This window comes from Pogona vitticeps, chromosome 11 (genome assembly GCF_051106095.1).
Source record: "Pogona vitticeps strain Pit_001003342236 chromosome 11, PviZW2.1, whole genome shotgun sequence".
In the NCBI taxonomy this organism is placed as follows: Eukaryota; Metazoa; Chordata; class Lepidosauria; order Squamata; family Agamidae; genus Pogona; species Pogona vitticeps.
In genome coordinates this window covers 1,056,420-1,077,031 of record NC_135793.1, presented here as the reverse complement: position 1 = coordinate 1,077,031, position 20,612 = coordinate 1,056,420, and the positions used below count along the sequence as shown (strand labels likewise).

At 47.0% G+C, this 20,612-nt stretch overlaps 1 protein-coding gene across 1 annotated transcript in view; it reads right to left on the bottom strand.

The window, feature by feature from the left end:
- Positions 1–20,612, bottom strand: part of AR (androgen receptor) — a 128,036-nt gene that overhangs the window by 34,000 nt on the left and 73,424 nt on the right. The window contains exon 3 of the mRNA XM_072981277.2: positions 8,440–8,556. Within this exon, the coding sequence (XP_072837378.2) occupies positions 8,440–8,556 (117 nt within the window). The remainder of the gene's footprint in view (positions 1–8,439; positions 8,557–20,612) is intronic.

The following is a 20,612-nucleotide window of genomic DNA, read 5'->3' as shown; positions in this document are numbered from 1 at the left end:
GTGGAGACACTATCACGCACGGGCTTCTTGCCTCTGGGGTCCTCACCTCTCATGTTCAAAGCAACCAACCTGTCCGCAGAGGTAGCCTTTGTTCCATTCATTTCCATTCCTTCTTGCTTCCTCCCCCCTCAACTTGTTCTCCTCTTTCTCTCCAATCCACCGGACACCCTACTTTCGCATTACGATGTTCTAGAAGTATCAAATGCCTTGAAGTATTTGCAATTAGGAGAATTGAATTTTTAAAAATGTGCCATGAGCTGCTTCAGAGAAAAAACAAGGCCAGTCCGATACCTATTCGATTGATAGGCATCCATCTCATAGAAATGCCCAACCTTCCCACTGGGGAAGGCCCACTGCCCCAGCTACTGATGGTGCTGGTAAGTGGAAGGAGGCATTTCATGGCTGCTCTCCCTCTGCCAAGGACCAGTGGGCAAGGGTACCTCTGTGGCCGAAAGATGCCAGCTCTGTAGACAGACCTCCTTGACCCTGAACGAGGTGGCAATAGGAAAGGTTACCTCTGCCTTGTAAATGCAGGCAGTTCGATGAAGCAGCTGACAGGTACAAGAACAACAGGGTCCCTCAATGCTATTCATTGCCTGCCTTGTGGGGCTATTTAGTTGCAAATTCAAAACAGCTAATGGTTCTTAACAGCCCATTAATCAGAACACCTGATGATGTATGCTTTCCACCCAAACACACTCTTGCCATGTGATGTGTGAAGGGAGAACAGCGTACTTATCATTGAGCGTCCATTTGGCATCTGGACACGATCTCTCTCTCCAGGTTCCTTCACACCTGGTGGGCAATGTAACTGAACCCCACGGAAGACCTTGCCAGCTAATCCAGGAGAGGGTTGGAAAAAGCAGGTGGTTTGTTTGTTTCTCTCTTTGTTTCTCTCCCCCCAACTCTATTTATTTCTCAATGTGGCTGCATAAGGAGGTGGATCCTTTGTTTAGGGCCATTTTCTCAGGGCCAGGGTGACTCCCCACAGCTTCGTGAAAGCAATGCCGTTGGGTAGGAGAGTGGCGTGGGGTGGCAACGGGTGGTTGAAAGATTTGTTTAAAAGCACGGGGGGGGGGGCGTTGTTGTTAGCAATACAAAACTCTACAAGTTGCGTCCGTGCCCTCATCTCCAAAGCTTACACAACGAGCTGTTTTTCTTCCCCTCAACTGCTTCCTTGACAGTATTTCGGAGAACTTCACAATCCTACAGTATATCATCCAGCTCAGAACACGTTGAAACGAGGGAACGCTCACATGTCACAACTCATCTAGGTCTGCCTTTGGCTACCGCCCTGGCCTCTTTTATTGCCATGATGCGGCCATTAGCCGAACTGGCAACTGTCTTCCACCAGCTGATAGATGGCTTTTCATCGCAGGCCAGCTCTGTCCATTGGCTCCGGGATATGTTGTAACCACTGCCAGCAACATCAAGTGGAAATCCAGAGTGGCCATATATGATCCATCAATAATTGTTCTGATAATAACAGTGCTAAAAACATACTTTTGGAGGCAGAAAATGAAATAGAAAAATGTTTCTTTAGTCTGCACCTCTTTGTTTTTTGTTTTTTCTAAAATGGAAAAGGAGCCTGTATATGTGTATATAGTGTGGCTACTTAGTAAAGACAAATACAAACTCAGAAGTAGCTTAAACAACAACTACTACTACGACATGGAAATGTGTACGTTCTTAGAAACACAACACACACAAACACAAACACGCTACCACTAACAACAACAACAAACCCAAATCCCAAATGTGTAGAATGTTAGTGCTGAAGAGAAAGCAGACTTAGACATTCTAGAAGTATATATCAAGAAATAATATTCTACTTTTTGATGCATTTCTGTTTGGTAAATAACAGAGAGGGTCCCCCCCCCTTTTTTAACTGAGTGCTGCTACATTAATACATTGACGGCGTTCTGTGTCTGGTCACGCTGGCCACGTGACCACAGAGGATTTTCTTCAGACAAATGTTAGCTCTATGGGTTGGAAAAGGAGATGAGCACCACCGCCTAGAGTCGGACACGACTAGACAAATTGTCAAGGGGAACCTTTACCTTTTTACCTTTTACATTAATAAGGGTTAAATGAAAGAATGTTTTCATAGAAGAAAACTTATGGAAAGAAACCATGAACACAGAGACAGAGTTCTATTTTCTCTGGTTCTGCATTAGCTTGTTTATTAAACTAATCCATTTTCCAGTCCTCATTCTGGAAGACCTTGGCTATTCGATTTGATCTGATCATCTGTTTCGTGGTGGGAGGGAAGGTTGCCAGAGTCTACGACAACTGCCCAGTTGAGACCAGTCCAACGTTGTCCATTTAGCCCAGCTGTTTCCTTTCAAGCCTTGGCCGGCTCGAGAGACCCAGTTTTGGGTGCTGGCTGCCAGCATCGACTCACAAAGAGCCGGGTCTGAGGTGAGCATGGCAGCATTAGATACCCCTGCTGACTCCGAAAGCAAGGATCTCCTTTACATTGAGCGTGCCTTGGCAGGGAGCCGGTCTTGGAGGGTTGCCTTCCATGCTCACAGCTATCGGCACAACCCTTGGGCTCTCGGACAACCCCCAAGATGATCTTGGCATGTAGAGCATTCCAGGATCTCCTGGGGGCTTGGAGGTTAAGGAGAGGCTGTGAAATATTATCAGGAACCTCCATCATGAGTATGGACACGGACATCACCACCTTACCTTCCTGAGTCCTGACCAGTCAGGGGAGTATCATACATGGAGGTCACAGATTTGGCAATGTGGCAGGGCTTTGAAGCCTTTGAAGAAGACCAAGGAAGACAATCCATCCAGGATCTTTCTTGGTGGCTGCAGCTGAGGATAAAATGGCCGGACTGATGAATTTTAAGGACCTCTTGATGGGAAGGAGCTGGGGTCTTGTCAACCCTTCCTGATGTCTCATCTCAAAGTGAACCTCACCAACCACTGAGACCCTGAACATCTGGGAAGCATGCTCTTTTCATCTTAAGGATGCGTCTAAAGCCCACCCACCCCCAAAGGTGTAGTAAGAGAAAGCACGACACGCAGGCCACTCTATGGTAAGATCTAAAACATGACTCTTTCCCTCCAGGCTCAGAACGAGCTTTTCAACCCAATGGGTTCTTGGGAGGCTTGAGCATGGTCAATTGTCACTGACAGCGACACGGAGCTTCCATTTAAGAGTCCTTTTGCTCTTCAGCCACAGAATCAGCTTGAGAACCATACATTCTGCCTGGGATAAAAGCCTTTTCAGGCCCGAGAATGGCTGCTAGAGTTTGTTGAGAAGGGCGAGAGACCGGTGCCAAAGCCTCTGGAGCTCATCCGAGCATGTCTGCTGAGGGATCGCATTCCACCCTCCATTCCAGAGTTTTTGGCAGATTCCTTGCTGGCTCTAACTCCAGAACCTTTCTGGAGGGCGACCAGGAGCCCTACTGAACAGCCCATTCCAGTCGGTAAAAGTCTCCGTTCCTCTTGCCAAAACGCATGTTAGGAAAGAGCAGCAACAGCAGCTCACTCCAGCCCTGAGCGCATTCCCCTCTTCCTGCTGTTGCAAATGACAGCTGTTGGTGAATTACAGGCAGGGCATGGTGACCTGGGAACAGCATACACATACTCTGCAGCTGGAGGAGAAGGTTTCCCCTGGCTGCCAACACGCAAGTTCCAGCAAGCAGCTGGATCTGCCTGGATCTTTTCTCCCTGACTCAAAAACTCCTGCCGTTCAAGGTTCCAGATGCCACTTGCGCTGGCCTTCGGGGCAGCACATGTGCTGGCAATTTGGGCACAACTATGGGTTAATTCCAGACCCTTAGAGGAAAGGTTGCTGCTCTCCTTCCCGTATCTGTTGAGATGGGGGACATTCCATCCCACTAGTGGTCCCTCTCTTCTTAAGTGCTGGTGGGCAGATGGAATGGCCGGCAGCAGCAGGAGGAGGAGGAGAGGAGGATAAGGGCTTCCAGATGACAGAAGCAAAGTTCCTGCTCTCTAAAAATGCCGGGGACCTCTTCTTCTGTTACTGCCCTGACCGATGCTTGGGAGCGATATGTCCACAAGAACAAGAGAACACCGCTGGCAACCCCACTGAGGTGCACCACAGAACCATCTGGGACCACTGAGCCTCAAAAAAAGAAAACCTGGTGGCCATGGATGTTGCTGTGGGTGGCTGTCCACAGACATGAGGAAAGCCACATGCCCATGGATGAGACTGCAGTGTGTGCAGAGCAGGAGACCCTACAGGACCCTACAGGTCCTTTTCTCCAGATGGCTTGGCATGGATGCTTTCCCAAGGGCACTTCAACTGTTGCTCAGGAGCTGGACAGGAAGGGGCTCCTTGGCTAGACATGGCTACATTCAGGGAAAGGTGAGCCAAAACAGCATTCCCACTTTCCTGGCCAGAAAGAAAAAGAAAAAAAAAAGCAAACTGTGCTGCTTATATACCATCCCACTGCACTTAAAACACTCTCTGCATAGTTTCCAATTTAATCCTGCAGGCTACACATTGCACACACACCAGCAAGCTGAGTGCTTGTTTTCCTGACCTCGGAAGGATGGAAGGCTGAGTCAACCTTGAGCCAGCTGCCAGAATCTGCTGGGATCAAACGATGACCATGAGCAGTCTTTTGAATTCAATACTGCAGCCTAACCACAAGGTGGCGGCAGGGGGATTCCCTTGGAACAGTCCAAAGCCTTATTCAGGAACACCTTTTCTTCTGCCTGGATGTTAAAAAGTCTTTACTGCCACTCACTTTCAGCCAGGGTGGGGTGGGGGTCGGAGAAAGAGGCCTGGGGGGGGAAGGGGGCTGGGAACAAAACAGTGGCCATTCTGATCCTCTTCTCAAGTCTGAAATATGAACTATTTCACCTCCCTCGTCAAGCCAGCTCCAGCTCCCTCTCACTGTTTAGAAAGGACTCATAAAGCTGCTTTTAAATGAGGTTAATTATTTAACCTGTTGGACATTATAATCCAAAGAGAAGCCTTTGGAAATCCTAGTAGAGGGCGATGAGCAGCCCAGAGGCGACTCTTCCTCTTCCAGTGAACAGAAGATACTTGAGACCCTTCATTACTCGCAGGGGCATGCCATGGGTCTGGTTCCCCCCCAGACAGACTTCAACCATTTAACTGGGTCTCCTCTTTCCAAACAGAACCTCTCCCCCCCCCCCCCGAATTCAAGTGTTAACCACAGTCCTGAGCAAGTCCCTTCCTCCTTCCTATTTCCCCTCACTCCTTCTCTGTCCTGGAAAATGGCTTTTTACGTTTCACAGGTTAAACATTCAAAATCCTTACTTCACATTAAAGGAGGGAAGCATCTCACCTTAACCAAATAGCATTTCAAAAGGAACACACCAATGGAGTGTTTAGAGATAGTACTTCTAAAACATTGTCTTTGAGACACATCAGTTGGCTTTTCTTCCTTTGCAATGCAAGAGTAATGATATTGACATTGACCTGCTAAGTTAAGTGTTATTTCCAAATTCTGTTAAGCAATCCCTTTACCTTCTTCCCAACCCTCTGTACCTCTCCCGGTTTTGTGAAGGCCTGTGTTCCACCTAGTGGCTTTACTTCTTTCCTTCAGGAAAATTCAGAGATGAGATCCCACTTTCAGATGTAAATATTCAATTAAGTTGCTTGTATCTGTTTATGAATTATGCGCCCACTCAGAATAAAAGTAGTATGACTCACAGAAATCTTAGCCTCCCGCTGCCTCATGTGGCCTATGTTTACCGAAGCAGTTTCCTCTAGCAGTTAGAGAGGCATGCTGATATTCGTTTCTCCTTTGAGACCTTAAGCCTATAACTCTAAACATCTCTCCCCGACAGTGGATCTCTTGACCCCAATAGGACTTTCTTCTTCTGAGCCATTGTGCAGAAAATAGATCAAGACGCGGAGAGGAGTTGCACTTTGGAACGAGATCAGTGAGAATTAATCCTAACCACAAGCCAATTATAACCCTGCGTTGTGCTAACGTTTGCATAGTTATTGGTTCTCAAAGATGTGCAAGGTTCCAGCATTGGGAGTACAGGCAAGTTAGCACAGCAGGCTTCTCAAAATGTTTGCATCTGAAGAGGCTGTTGAGAAAATTTGCATTTCTCTCCACTGCGTTCCAGGTGGGACAGCGATACTTTTGTGAGAGCTGAATATTGTCCCTCAAGACCAGCCCCTGGCTTGGTTTGTCATTTCTCCACATTTGCATCCCTGTCTGGTGGAAAAAAAGCTTATCTGAAAGCCAACATAAAACATGTAAAATTGACCCCATCCATTCATGAGGGAACTCAAGATGAAGCATGCCGTGCTGTGTACATTCAATCAGAAATAATCTCCTATCAAATCCCAGCTAAACATCCTAAAGAATTAGTGAAAAAGACTTGGGAAAATAGCGCTAGAAGGTTTCTTCCCTGATAGGGTGTCTCTCAGAGCTTGGAAACTTTTCAGAAACCCTTATGGAAAACCTCACTCTTCCCTCATCCTTGGAAAGGACGAGGCCACTTTCACAAAATGGCAGCCGAATCACTGTCCCTCCGCTCTGGAGCAGGCGGCTTGTTATTCTGCTCCATTCCTCTCACCATCCTTCATTAGAATTACTCATCTGTGGCTTTCCCACCCCGCGCACTGCCCTTTTTCTCAGCACCACCATAACCGACCTCAGCGCCATCTGCGGAATGGCCAGTTCTTATCTCCTGGAGGAGCAGAGCAGCCCAGATAGAGGAGCAAGTCCTCGTTCTCTCCCTTTTCTTGCTCCAGTAATGAAGTATGTTGTTGGTTTGTTCCACATCTCTTCCCAGGGAGAACAGGAAGGTTATCGCTAGAGGGGAAACTTATACCTCAAAGCAGGGACTCTCTCTTGGTTTTAATTAAGGACCACATTGTACCTTTGATCACTCGCCCAAACTAAGGAGGTTCCAGTTGGTTTCCAAAGTATTCTTTGGTTTGGCGAGTCTGAATTTCCACTTGTACCTCCACTCCATGCATTAGATTAAAACACACACACACACACACACAAATGGGCCTACCGAGTTCTTCACTTGATACGAGCAGAAGCATGCAACGGGATAAATTCTGCTGGCTCAGGGAACAAACTGTGGTGGAGAGGAGAGTCACCCCATAAGGATTTGGGGGACGCACCCCCTGTTCCCCTGCACAAGCCCATCTGGAGGACCTCTTAATAATGGACAACAGGTTTCCTTCCTCAAGGAAGCTCTTCCCTTGATCCTTCAGGGCGGTGGGTGGCAGGGGGCGAAGAGAGGGCTCTTCCCAGAATTCCCTGGGGTTGGAAGGCTGCAAGGCTTCTTTGGCTGACATCCTGGGAGGTCAGACAAAGAGCCGCCCGCAGCAGGCAGGTCTCCATGGCCCGGGCATGCAACAGAATCTGGGTTCACTCCTTTTCCAGGACATGTCCGGGAAGACCTGGACATAGGGTTGCCAGACTGCAACCCATGTTTTGCAGGTGCCTCCCCTTTGAAGTCTGGTCTTGACCCCGAAAGATAAAGACATCTAAGATGGAGGGAGATCAGAGCCCTAGAAATTCCCCATCATCTGCCATGAGCCACATTTAAGAGGAGGCTCAGAGCAGCAATTTCTCAGGCTGTCTGGGCACTACCACACCCACCTCAGTGAGATCCTTTGCAACTTTTTAAAAAACTTATTATTATTATTTCTAATGTTGTACCTGCCTTAGGAGGAAAGATGGAAAGAACTGGGCATGCTTAGTCTTGAGAAAAGAAGAATGGGGGGAAGATAAGATTACACTTTTCAGATGTTTGAAAGGTCCTACAGAGGGGCCAGATCTGTTCTCCAGCGTCCCAGAGTACCAGGCATCTGACAATGGGCTCACGTTACAGGAAGCTGGATTCAGGTTATCAGGAAAAACTTCTTAACTGATAGAGCAGTACAACAATAAGGGGCTCCCTTTTGCACTCCTTTGTTCGGTGGTGTGTAAGTGGCCACAATCCCAGGGGAAAACAGTGCTTGTTTGTAGCAAGAGAGGAAGATGTTGCTTGGTTAGGTGGACTGAGCATCAGACACCTTCTGAGATGGCCATAGCAAGCCACATACCTAACCATTTGTATGTTGTTTTAATTATCTATGCCACTCTGAGATCTTAGGATACAGGGTGGATTAGAAACACCTTCAATAAATGAATAAATAAACTGGCCCCGATGGCAGGCTGGTATCCACCCATCGCATATGTTAACTCTCTCGGGGTGGCTTGGACTCTCAGCACCGAGGATGAGATTTCACCAAGTCCTCTCATCTGATGATGATGCTGAGCTTGCCAAAATCTAATCAGGGAAGGACACTGATTTAAGAGTGAAACTTCTCTGGCTGAAGGGAATGACTGCGACAGCTGAGACCTCCCCATGTGTGTGCTCCCTCTCCTCCGAAATAGGACACAGAAATAGCCAAGCAGGTATGCTGGGGGAGAACCAACGTTTCCCTCAGCTCAAGCCCACGGTTACCTCCCAGCGTCATCCCGGCTTCGTAGCATTTCCTCAGTCGGCAGGAAGGGCAGTTTTTTCTTCGGAATTTATCGATGGTGCAGTCGTTCCGGCTGGCACAGAGATACTTCTGTTTCCCTGAAAACAGTTGAGAGAGAGAAAAATATATATAAATAGAAGAACAGTCGCTGCTCCATTGTTAGAGGACATCAGCTGATTGGGAGAAACCTAACCCAGAGAAACACGTTGACAGCACAAACTATTCCATCCATGACTGTTGCTATTTCCACACAGGTAGCTTGGATCTGGCCCACTTCAAGCAAAATTCTGTGACCTTGCTTTTATGCAAAATGCTACGACTTTACATCCCGCTTCTACTAATTCTTAGGAGGTGCAAAGCAGCATATGGCCCATGATCTGAGCTCACCGGTAGCGTGTTAATAACCCACTACTGGACTTCCAAGTTCTGTAGGTTGGCCAGCATAACCCATATGGGTCTGGAACATGGTCCCAAGTGAAAGAAGACCCATTGATTCAGTTGGGTTTCTATAAGTGTTGACTTGCCATGGAGCATTTGCCTCAACGGGTGTACTCTTAACGGGAATTAGTAAGAGGACACTGGCCATGGTTGCAGTTCTTAAGATGCCTAAATCTGTTTCCAACAGGGGTTCCCCCCCCCATTTCTTTTCAGTTTGGAGTGATGGCGTAGCAGAATCTACAGCCAAACGAAACATATCATCTTCAAACACTATGCAAGAGATCATTTTTTTCCTTGGCAACTTCCCATCAGAAAGACAGGTCCTCTCAACCTTTTCTTGATTATCACTTAGACCAAGTAGCATGTACAGTGATGAAGTGGTTGTCAAAGCTGACGAGGTGATGAAACATTGCTGAATATTTTGGCCAGTTCAGGGAACAAACCCAGGAGCGTTAGAATAGGCATGATGATATTATGGGAAGTTGCCACCAGGAACCTAGGCACAAACACGAGGGGTCGAGCTATGTAGTGTCTTGATGATGCAGGCAAAACTGCCTAGAGTGAGGTCTCTGGTGTAGAGCTGTAAAATTTCCAAAAATTTCAATTCCACCCCCCGGAAAAAAAACCCACACACTTAGAAGTGTTTTCATTTCATATTTTCTTATTATAAGAACTCAAGTGTTCATCAGAGATGTAAAATATCTGAAAAATTTTTTCTGGGAAAAAGACTTTTTCCCTGTTTTTTTTAATGGATTTTTTTTTTTAAATAGATCTCTGCTCTGCTGGTACAAAACAAGAGAGAAGCTATAGGGATGACTGGAGACAAACTGAGCAGCCAGAGGGCTAAGACACTGGAGTGGGAGGGAAAAGAGGCTAGAAAGCCACAATAACAACAACAACAACAATAACAACGAAGGAGGCAACGTTTCCCCCATCATTCATCTCGTGTTAAAAACCTCAAAATAGATCCTGTTCCACCAGTCAGGATCCAGAAACCAGGCTGCAAATATGGAACCACAAATTCTGGGCAGGAATCCAGCGGAGATGGGTGACATGAGCTTCTCAAAGTGGATCCCTCCCTCTCACTCATGCTGAGGTATGGATAACACACCAGGGGGGGAAAGAGTTTCTTGTGGGGTGGGGGAAACCAACCTCCAATACTTCCCTTGCCCCCCACCTCTGAGTCCTATCTCTAGTTGGTTCTCATCTCATTCCTCTCTCACCTCTACGGCTCAGATGGGCAGGAAAGGTGGGTCTGCACGCTTGCATCTGGAGACCTTCCCAGCCCTGTTTCTTGCAGCTCCCCTCCTCCCATCCCCGTGTTTCAGGAAGCTGGAGGCGGTCGTTCTATCTAGGCTCTCCTGCTCAGCTACGCATAACCGAGCGCGTCCTAATTTGTCTTCCTTGTACAAGGTGGAGGCCTGGATGCCAAACAGAGCTTGAGAGAGCCAAGAGGCCGCTTGCGCGATCTGCCAGCGATGAGCCAGCTGAGTGAATGTGAAACATATCTATCCCTGCACCAATCTTATTATCATTCTTGAAGTCTTAGCATCTCTACTCTGTTAGAATTCAAAGTCTGCTTGCCAGCAATGTGCCAACAACACAAGCAATTCTTCTTGTTGTTGTTATTACTGACTATAATCTAACTCTGGGGCATTTAAAAGCACTCAGAGCTTTTGCAGCAACCAAACACAGCACACAGATATATTTTTTTAAGAAAAGATCTAAGACCCCTCAGAAAATGCCTAAAGAAGCAGGCCTATCATCAAAAGACCTCATTATGGCCCTTCAAGGCCATTTTCACAAAGCCAGTCTGTCTTGCAAAAAGCAAGCAAGCAACACAAACACCTTGCAGAAATGTCATTTCTGGGTCTTGGAGACTTCTGGAAATAGTAGTTTCCTAATAAAACAAAGAGCAGCCTCTCTCTAACGCCCACCACAAATGCACAAAACAGAAACCAAATGAAGACAACCAGCATTGCTATGTTTTGATTTTTCATCCTTTCTGTTTGCTTGGGGGCCTGTCATAGTTCCCCATGGGTTCTGGGAATGGAACATTGATATCCGGGTCCTTTGACATTGGTCACTAGAGCTGAAGGAAAGCTGTGCAGTTCAATGCACATGTGTAATGAGTTATACTAGGGGCAGGAGAGGAAGAGATGAGAGAGGCAGGAATTTCATTTATGCCTTACTTTTCAGCCCTGAACTTCTAGATTAGTGGTTTCCAACTTCGGGTTTCCAGATGTTGGACTAAAGCTCCCAGAAGCCTTTACCACTAGCTGTGCTGGCCAGGGTTTCCGAGAATTGCAGTCCAAGAACCTCTGGGAATCCAAGGTTGGGAACCACTAGCCTAGATGGTCAAAGGTGAGACCTCTGGTGAGGATGGACAAAGCTGCAGAGAAAGGACCCATGTGAACTTCCATGTCCACCTTTTTCTTGAAATGTGTTGCCCACAATTGGATGTAGTATTTAAAACACAGTACGCTAGCCAATTATCTCTAAAAAGCTTACAGTTCTAAAGGGGTGTCACTTCAACCAAGCAAGCAAGCAAGCAAGCAAGCAAGCAAGCAAGCAAGCAAGCAAGCAAGCAAGCAAGCAAGCAAGCAAGCAAGCAAGCAACCAACCAACCAACCAACCAACCAACCAACCAACCAACCAACCAACCAACCAACCAACCAACCAACCAACCAACCAACCAACCAACCAACCAAATTCTCCTCCTTCAATAGAGAACAGAGACCAAAGATTTGCTTTGCACAAACTATCAGCATGAAAAGATTTAAAAACTGAGACAATTTTTTAAAAAAGGATTTGTGAGTAGAAGCACAAAATGTTCTGAAATGACTTCGTATAAGCCAGGCAGGAGGGAGAAGTAACCCCAGAAAGTGAGGAGAAATTCTGTTTTATTGGTTTTAACCAAGAAGAACATTTTCAGGAGAAAGAAATGTCAGTTGAGAAAGGCAATGTGGGATCTGACAAAGGGAACCGAAGGTTGTCAGCTAAGGAGAGACCCTGGAAACCAAGTGGATAAGGAATGAGATCAATGGGGAGAGTTTGCAAAGTGGAAGCCAAAGAAAAAGCTGTGGAAATGACAGCAGTGAGAAGGGGGGGGGGATGGCCAAGAAAGAGCCCTTCAACTGTCTGAAAAGTAGTGTCAGAAAAGTGAGGAGAATATGGTGAAGGCAAGAAGAGTGACACCAATCGACCGTGCTAAGACTTAAAAGCACAGGGAAGTCTAGGAAGAACTTGGGGGAAAGAGGCTAATGAGCTGAGTTCCAGCACATTCGACACCCAGGTGAGAGAAGGTTGGGATGAAGGAGTGGATCAAAAAATGGAACTTGAAAGAGATTCCGGTTAGAATGATTAAGGAAGAGTTGAAGGCCTTGAGAAAGGGCAGGACATTCATGAAATTTAAGTTTCACCACTTTTTCTTCCTTCCACTGATCTTCTAGCATGGGTTTAAGGTTCGGCTTCCATGTTCTGATAATGAATGGCTCAAACCTTCCCTTTATTTTAAGGTATGGATTTTAATATTTTGAACTCTTTTCTGCCCTATAACTTAAAGGGCTTTATCCATGTTTTGCTTTATCCATGTTGATGAGCTGCTGGGAGTTTATTGGATGTAGAAAAAGTGGAATATGAATAGGGAAATTTAATTTTAAACAGCCAGAAAGAAAAGCAAGCAAAGGGAAAGAAGGCGGATTGGACAGGAAAAGGGGGCTAAGAATTGGAGAGACAGAGGCAGATATGAAAGCAGGAAAGAAAAGAACTGGAAGAAAAGGAGGAATTGGAGATTTGCAGAAGGGTGGCTCCCTGAAGGCTTGGCTTCAGAAGGCAAAGAGAGTTCAGGGAGCAAGTCACAGAGGAAAGGCCAAAGGCAGAGCCAAGAAAAGAGATGGGCAGGTGTTAAAAAACAAGATTTGACACCAGACATCCCTGAGTTTGGCTAAAATGTTTGGGAGGTACAAATGATCGGACTTGAGCAGAAGACTAAAGGTGAGCATGAACCAGAAATCCTGTGGTTTGTGGTTATCCCATTTCTTCTCCATCTGAAGAACACATTGGTTCCCAGTTTGTTTTTTTGGGTTCATGCCAAGGTCAGCTGAGCAGCGAGCCCATGAAAGCAGGAAGAAGGCCTGGCTTTTGTGCAAGGAGCCAGGCCTGCTTGCACCCTCTTGGGATGGCGATTGCGGCTTCAAGACAAGGTAAGGAGGCAATTGGGGGGGGGGGAGGGCAGGCATCCCGTTTTGCTAGAATGAAGCACTGGGGTGTGTGTGTTAGTTTCGTGCTTCGTTTTGTTGTGGCAAAACGGGATCCCCAAACCGAACCAGGAATCAGCCCAGTTTGCATTTTGCTCTGGTTCGTTTCATGCCCATCTCTGCTGAGCACCGTGCCCTCGTTTGAACCCCATGACAACCTTACAGACATGTCTACAATTATATTTAATTGCTCACTGGCCTATAAATCTCAGTGCAATGAATGTGCAGTCTGGGGGTTGCTTGGAAAACAAAAAGCAAAGGCAAAGCAAAACCTCGCACAGACACACAGACACTCTAAAGCAGCAACCGCCGTTTACTGATCTATCAACCATAACAGGAACAAGAACAAAGCCATCATTAAATAACTCAGTGCTACACAGATTTTTATCTCAACCAGCATTCTGGATGAAGTGACAATTATAATATATGTTTGTTTTTTTTTAAAAAAATCTGCAACATTAACCAAAAACACACTTTCAAAAGATCTGTACCAGATCTGCCACAAACATCGTTCCATGATTGCTCCCAATGCGGTGCTCCTGGCACCGGGTTTATGAGAACATTTGGGCTCCTCTTGAAGTCATTTCCTGGGTGAGAAGAATTAGCTGCAGGCCAGTGACTGACTATGTACTAGCCTGCTGGGTCAGCTTTACCACATCTAAGGTTTTGGCAACCTGGGTCACATATTGGTACGTAGGTGCACCCACACCCTCATTGCTGTAACTCACATTGTGCAACCACAACTGTGGCATTCTCAAACATAAAAGAGTCCAGTTCACACATGAAAGAAAGAAAGCTGTATATCGCTCAGGCAAGTCCGACGTTAATAATGGACCGATGAGGTCCATGATTATCATCGCGTTCAATCATTGCTGTGAAAACTCTTTACCCCACTTCTTATAATGTTGTTATAAGAATGTTGTAAAAGCTTCCACGCCATTTGGAGATCTCTGAATTAGCACAGCAAAAGTTGACGTCCAAAATGGATTCCACTGTTCTTCTTAAGGCCGACACAGTTTCTTCGGCTTGTAATTTTTACTTTCTTTCTTGGAAAGAGCTCCTCCCTTTCCATTCCCCCCCCCAACCAGAAAACCTCCCTCTGACAAACAACTCCACCCCTTGAGACACAGAGTAGGAGCAGCAGCAAGGGAAGCTCCCAGAGACAAGCAAAAACCTGTTGCACTCCTTCAACATCGCAGCGCTCCTTTTAAGCAAGTTTTGGAGCTCAAGGGGCCAGTAGTTTTCTGCTCCTCACAGTCCCACAGAAGCCCCAGGTACCAAAAACCTCAGCAGGAGGTAAAGCCCCTGAAAATTCTTCTGTTTCCACTCACCTCCCCCTGTCCATCTGTTTCTGGAGGATCCAGAGCTGCCATTAAAAGTCTAGCAGCTGCTTCTTTTAACTAACTTAAACTTCAAGATCTCCATGAAACAAAGGACATAGATTCATAGAATCACAGAATCATGCTGTTGGAAGGGGCCAAGAAGGACAACGGAACTGACCCCCTGCCTTTGCAGGAATCCAACTCAAAACAGATCTGACAGATAGTTGTCTAAATTTCTTTTGAATGCCTCCAGTGTTGGAGCGCCCACCACCTCTCCAGGCAATTGGTTCCATTATTGTACTGCTCTAACAATTAGGGACAAGGGACGTGGTGACACTGTGGGTGAAACGGGAGCCTGTTTTACTGACTCAGTTTTCTGACATTGCGATACACCCAATACAGTGTTTATTGTACTTATAATAACCACAACGACCATCCGATGAACAGCATATTCCATATCCATGACTTAATGGGCAGGTTATGCTGTCTTCTGTTAGCCACGGATTTTCCCTCGCTCCTTCCCTATTCAACCCTATGGCTCACAGCATTTCCTGCACGTCTGCAACCGATTCAATGTGTCCTGTAAGGAAGATCTTACTGCTAGACCAGGAAAGTCTGTCTTTACTACACAGAGTTATGCAGCCAATGGGCACCACTTTTTCTGGGTGTGCATCGTTCTATCCCATTGCGTTTTGCAATATGTGGCTCTATGAGAAGTCTCTGCAGTAGCGCTCTAGCGAGCGGCCCCCGAAAGCAATGGCAAGATATTTTAAGTGTCCCCCCCCCAGCTACAAATCTTACAATTTCTTTGGATAGAATGACAGCAGCAAAGGTTTATCTGGAGGGTTGATGCTCATTAAAGGCTGATGACGACCCCTTCCCAAATGGCTTGTGGGGCCAAGTGCAGCCATGCAAGATGGGTCTCCAACTCTAAGCTATGGAGAAGGAACACTCCTGGCCCCTTGTCCTGATGGGCAGCTGGTGGGCTGGACTAGAGGGACACTGGGATGGTCCGGCAGCGGCCCCATCTCTGATGCAGAGGCAGGAATTCTCCGAGCTCCATGGCCAACTGATGACCCAAGGACTTTGGTCTCTGATCCTCAGTATGGGGTTTTGCTCAAGGGCGGCCATAAGGGAAGCAAAGGGAGAGCCCCGGGTGGGTGGCTAACCGAGGATCGCTGGCCAGCTGTATCCCAGGCAACAACTCTCCTCAGCCCTCGGCAAAGGGGCCGACCCACCCCCTCGGCCTCCGCCCTCCTTCAATCCTCCTGGCATTATGCAACGGGGCTCTTTGTCTGACACTATTGACCTCGGCAGGCGCAATCACCTCAACAACCCATAATCAAGGCCTTGTATAAAAGCCATTATAAGGCTTTTCGGGTACAATAATGCACTCCTTCTCTCAGGAGGCCCGGTGTGGCGTTGGGCCTAAAAAATAGCCGCATGTCCTTTTTGTCAAAAACAGCAACAACAACAAAAAACCCAACCTTGTAATTGCCTTTATTAGGACCTGGTGAGAACACCCAAGACCCTTGGCTGCCAAGGAAAGGCACATAATGGGGCTCAAGTGCATTAATGCGCTATTTCGCCAAGTTCTTTTCACACAAGAAGCGGCTCTCAGAGGCTCCTCTCTTGTTTCCCCTCCCACCCCACTCCTGCCGGCACACGTTCGCTCCTGCCTTCCCATTATCGGGTTCAAGGGTACTTGTTTGATTTGCGGAAGAACAGGAAGGGAAACGAACGCAGGAAACCAAGACCTGTGTTGAAATCTCAGTGAGCGTCATCAATGGAGTGAGGATGGACTGAGAGATCAACACCCCCCCCCCAAAGGCTTAATGCATGAGCCGGCCTTGTGCAGGGAAATGGGCTCCCTTTGAACCAGCTGTTTTCCAGATGCAAACAATGAAAACTCCCTTAAAAAGCTCCACTGTCCAGGAATGGTGGGAGCGCTCCTCCTCCACCCCATCTGGAGAGTCCTGGGTGAGAAGATAAAGCGAGAGACCAGTGTCCTCTTGAAAGGACACACAACGTGGCCACCTTGGACAAGAGGGCCCGAGGTCCAATTGCAGGCAGGTAGCAGCAGAAGGAGAGGGGTGTACGCCAGGGAACAAGGTAGCTATCCAAATGAAAACTGTGCAATTCCTGTCTCCCTCTGAGTGCCACTTCTGGACTTCAGTGGAGGACATGCCCCTTCTCCATATCTAGAGAGAGAGAGAGATACAGAAGCTGGATCCATTCAGAAGGCTTTCAGGACTGAGGTCCATGCATCTGTAATGGTCAGGTGGAAAGGTTTCCCTTCTTCTCCCCAATCTCCTTCTGTTTGTTAGCATGGGAAAGTACCAGCAAAGCCACCACCCGAGAGCTTTGCTTTCCTCTGCAGTGTGACTAATGGAGTAACCATTTCTCTCCCCACCCCCCACCCCCAAAGCACACCGGGAGTGAACCTGAAAGGATGCTACAGCACAACAGGGCATCTTCCAGCAGAAACACAGAGCGGAGAAGACAGTCCTGTGCTGGAGGCACACGTGCACTGGACCACAGCGCTCAGGCCTTCTCCAGGCCATTCCACTGCTAATTTTTTAAACCGACATTTCAGCACCCTGCTGGTTTATTTAAACATATCCCTCTTTTTGTGCTTCTAATCAACACCTGTGCGCCTTGATAAAAAGATGAGGAAGAAAAGGCTTGCCGTGGTTGTAAATATAGCATATGTTTCTGTGTGCTGGGCAACGTTAAACGCATCACACAAGCAGTGAGACTCAAGGGTGCACAAGGGCGCCTTGAGTCTATTCTGCTTCTGCTGTGTTTTACCAGCATTTGCAGGGAGGGGGAAAGCAAAGTGGACATCGAGGGCGCCCAAGACTCGAAGATGTGCAGCAGTTCGGAATTAATTCCAGGGAGGTGGAAAACCTCCAAGGCAGCTGTTCCACTTCGGATATGGGGCCAGGACGTGGCACCTTCTGGTGTATCCTTGAATTCTCCCTGGCGTGAGGTCCCACGCAGTAGGCTTCACCCCATAAGGAACCAGCCAGCACAGGGATCAAATTGATGGGACAGGGGAGGGCTTAGGATCCGTGCTCATACGCAGAGGAGAACGGAGGGAAATCAAGAGCAGGTTTGCATCCACAGCGCATAAAAATACTTTCCCGTCATCATAATTCTTCCTGTTTTCAGGATGAATCATTCAGAGCACTTTCAGCTGATGAATGCTCAACTTAGCATCCCTTGAAATATGTAGGACTGTAAAAAGCTTTTATTTGGTCTGGAAAACCTCTCCATGCCTTGATGACAAGGTTGTATTTCTGAAAGACTCTGTGCCTTCCCGTCTGGCCAGCCTCGCTTTACCAGTGTAACTGAGAGCCAGAGATGTCCACTTCTCCTGATCGGGGTGCCACCCCCAAAGATTTCCAAAAGAGGCCACATTTCATTGCATCTCAATCTCTTACTTCTCCTCCTCCTTCTATAATTTCCTCAATTCCTCTTTCTTTGAATACCAGCTTTCTAGACATCAGGTTCAAATGCAGAGTCTGAAAATTATATGGACAGATTTTGTGGGAGATGAAAAACTGAAAATGGTCTGTACCCCAATCTGTATCTCAGGTTGGCAAAGTGTAAACTAACTGAATAAAACTCTAAGCTATCTCAAAAACCGTATCTCCCTTTATGAGCCTGCTTGGGTATTAAGATCATCAGAAGAGGCCTTTCTCTCGACCCCACCACCTTCATAGGTAAATTTTTTGGGGACACAAGACATGGCCTTCTCTGTGGCTGCTCCCAGACGGTGGAACCCCCTCCCACTGGAGGCTATCTATCAGGCCCCATCTCTGTTGTCCTTCCGCAGGCAGGCAAAGACCTTTCTCTTCAAGCAAGCTTTCCTTTAAATGACTGATGGTCCCAGGGGATTTTCATAATGGGATAATTTTAATCTGTTGTTTTACTTGTGCTTTGATATTGCTCTTATTTGTGAGTTTTTAATGTGATATCTGTTTCATGCTTTTTTGTAATAATTTATCATTTAGCTTTTATATTTTTAAAAATAGTGTAAGCCACTTTGGATCCATTAGGAGAAAAGAGGCATATAAATCTTTTAAATAAATGAATCTATAAAACAACATGGACATCTGAGTAAATGTCTGTCTGCGGTGGTTGGTCTGCTGTGGCTCCTTTATCCCAGCAAAAAGAGGTGGAAATCAGCCACGGGTGTTCACAAACACACCAAATCAATGACCCACCAAAGTTGCGGGTCCCAAATTGCTTGTGATCTCTGCACATCATCATTTTCTTAATGGCGATGGCAGTTACTCAAAGCAAAGACTTCTAAGGAGGTCGTGAAATTTCAAATGGACGTACTTTTGATACAGCAAATCCCATTTAATCCAATTCTAACACTGCCGTAATCCCCTTTTGCTCAGCAGCATTAAGCCACAGAAGGCTTTTTTTTTCTTTTTCAAATTCCTAATAGCATTACGGAAGAGGTCAAAGTCCCAATTGTGTACAGATAAATTACACCACAGTAACTGGACACCGCATGCAGTTGTTTTCTCCTATTAAGAGGCAGGAGATGAAATGACCGCTGAGTCCAAAAGGGAATCGAGTCGTTTGCCTTGAACCCAGACCAAGATTCCAAACCGAGCAAATCTCAATGACGGATTTCCCAAACATTAAAAGGTAATGAAAGGATCCTGGACTAAACCATGGAGTAGAACCATCATCTCTCTCCATCATTAACCTGTCAGATTAATGGAGACCCTTGGGTCCAGGTGACTCTTGCAGAAAGAGCCACCCACCCTCTCACCATCCTGGACCCACTTTAGCTACTGGCTTTTCTTTGACTTTCTAGAAAATGTCTCTTAAAATGTCAGGGTGGACTGCAATGGCTGCAGCTGTGCAGAGGGGGGGGGAAGCACCATTTTGCTCTGGCGCAGGTAGCAAACGTTCACTCATGGATACCGGAGTGGTTCAGAACTGGCCATTTGTGGGGGGGTCCTTTTTAAACCTGTAAAAGAAAAATTGTGTTTTTCTGGGGTAGTCCAGAAAATACAGGGTGTTGAGGGGCCAAAGCTAGGAGGAGAGAGAAAGACCTCTGGGTTAGGAACCTGGAAGAAAAGGACTGGGGTCGGTGGGCGGGTGTTCCACTTTATCTGGTGGGCATCAGCTTGGGAGCAGCTAATCCGGACCAATGGCCCTGCCGCACCTCCTCTGGGAGCTGTTTCCTCACAAGATTTTAGACCCAATTGTTGTCTCCTGAGGCTACGGACCTCACACACAGGACAGCGAGCAACAATCTCCATTCTGGCACTGCAGAGCATCACAAGCTGACAACGTCCGCAGGCACCCCCCCCCCCCCCGCGCACTGGAAGGTCACTAGGAGGAGAGAGAAAGACCTCTGGGTTAGGAACCTGGAAGAAAAGGACTGGGGTCGGTGGGCGGGTGTTCCACTTTATCTGGTGGGCATCAGCTTGGGAGCAGCTAATCCGGACCAATGGCCCTGCCGCACCTCCTCTGGGAGCTGTTTCCTCACAAGATTTTAGACCCAATTGTTGTCTCCTGAGGCTACGGACCTCACACACAGGACAGCGAGCAACAATCTCCATTCTGGCACTGCAGAGCATCACAAGCTGACAACGTCCGCAGGCACCCCCCCCCCCCCCCGCGCACTGGAAGGTCACTCGGTTAAAACAGTCCAACTTTATGTCTCAGGTTTTCTTTGTCTCTTCGTGTTTTTTTTATTTTTTATTTTTGCAAACAAGGAATGTTGTGAAGGACCTTGAACCTGAACCTTGAACGCTGTGCTGAAGGAAGCCAAACTGTCTAACACATTAAGAAAGTTAAAATGAAACAGGGGGAAAATTACTGTAAACCTAGGGCGAGAAGTCAAGAAGGCTCATTTCAAAGCTTGGAGAGGAACCAACGGCCTGTCTTCCTTTGCCACCCACAGTCTCCTGTCAGGCACAAATACTAGAACTGCTGGATAGCTCAGCAGCCCAGAGGTTGGGAGTTCGATTCTCCACGGTGCCTCCTGAGCAGAAGCTGGGAGGTGTTGAGCGTATCTTCCAGCTCTGCCGTTTTAAAACTACCGTTGCTCTTACAGTGAGAAAGGGCTCAGCTTGCCATTTGTTTGATTTTTTTTAATGG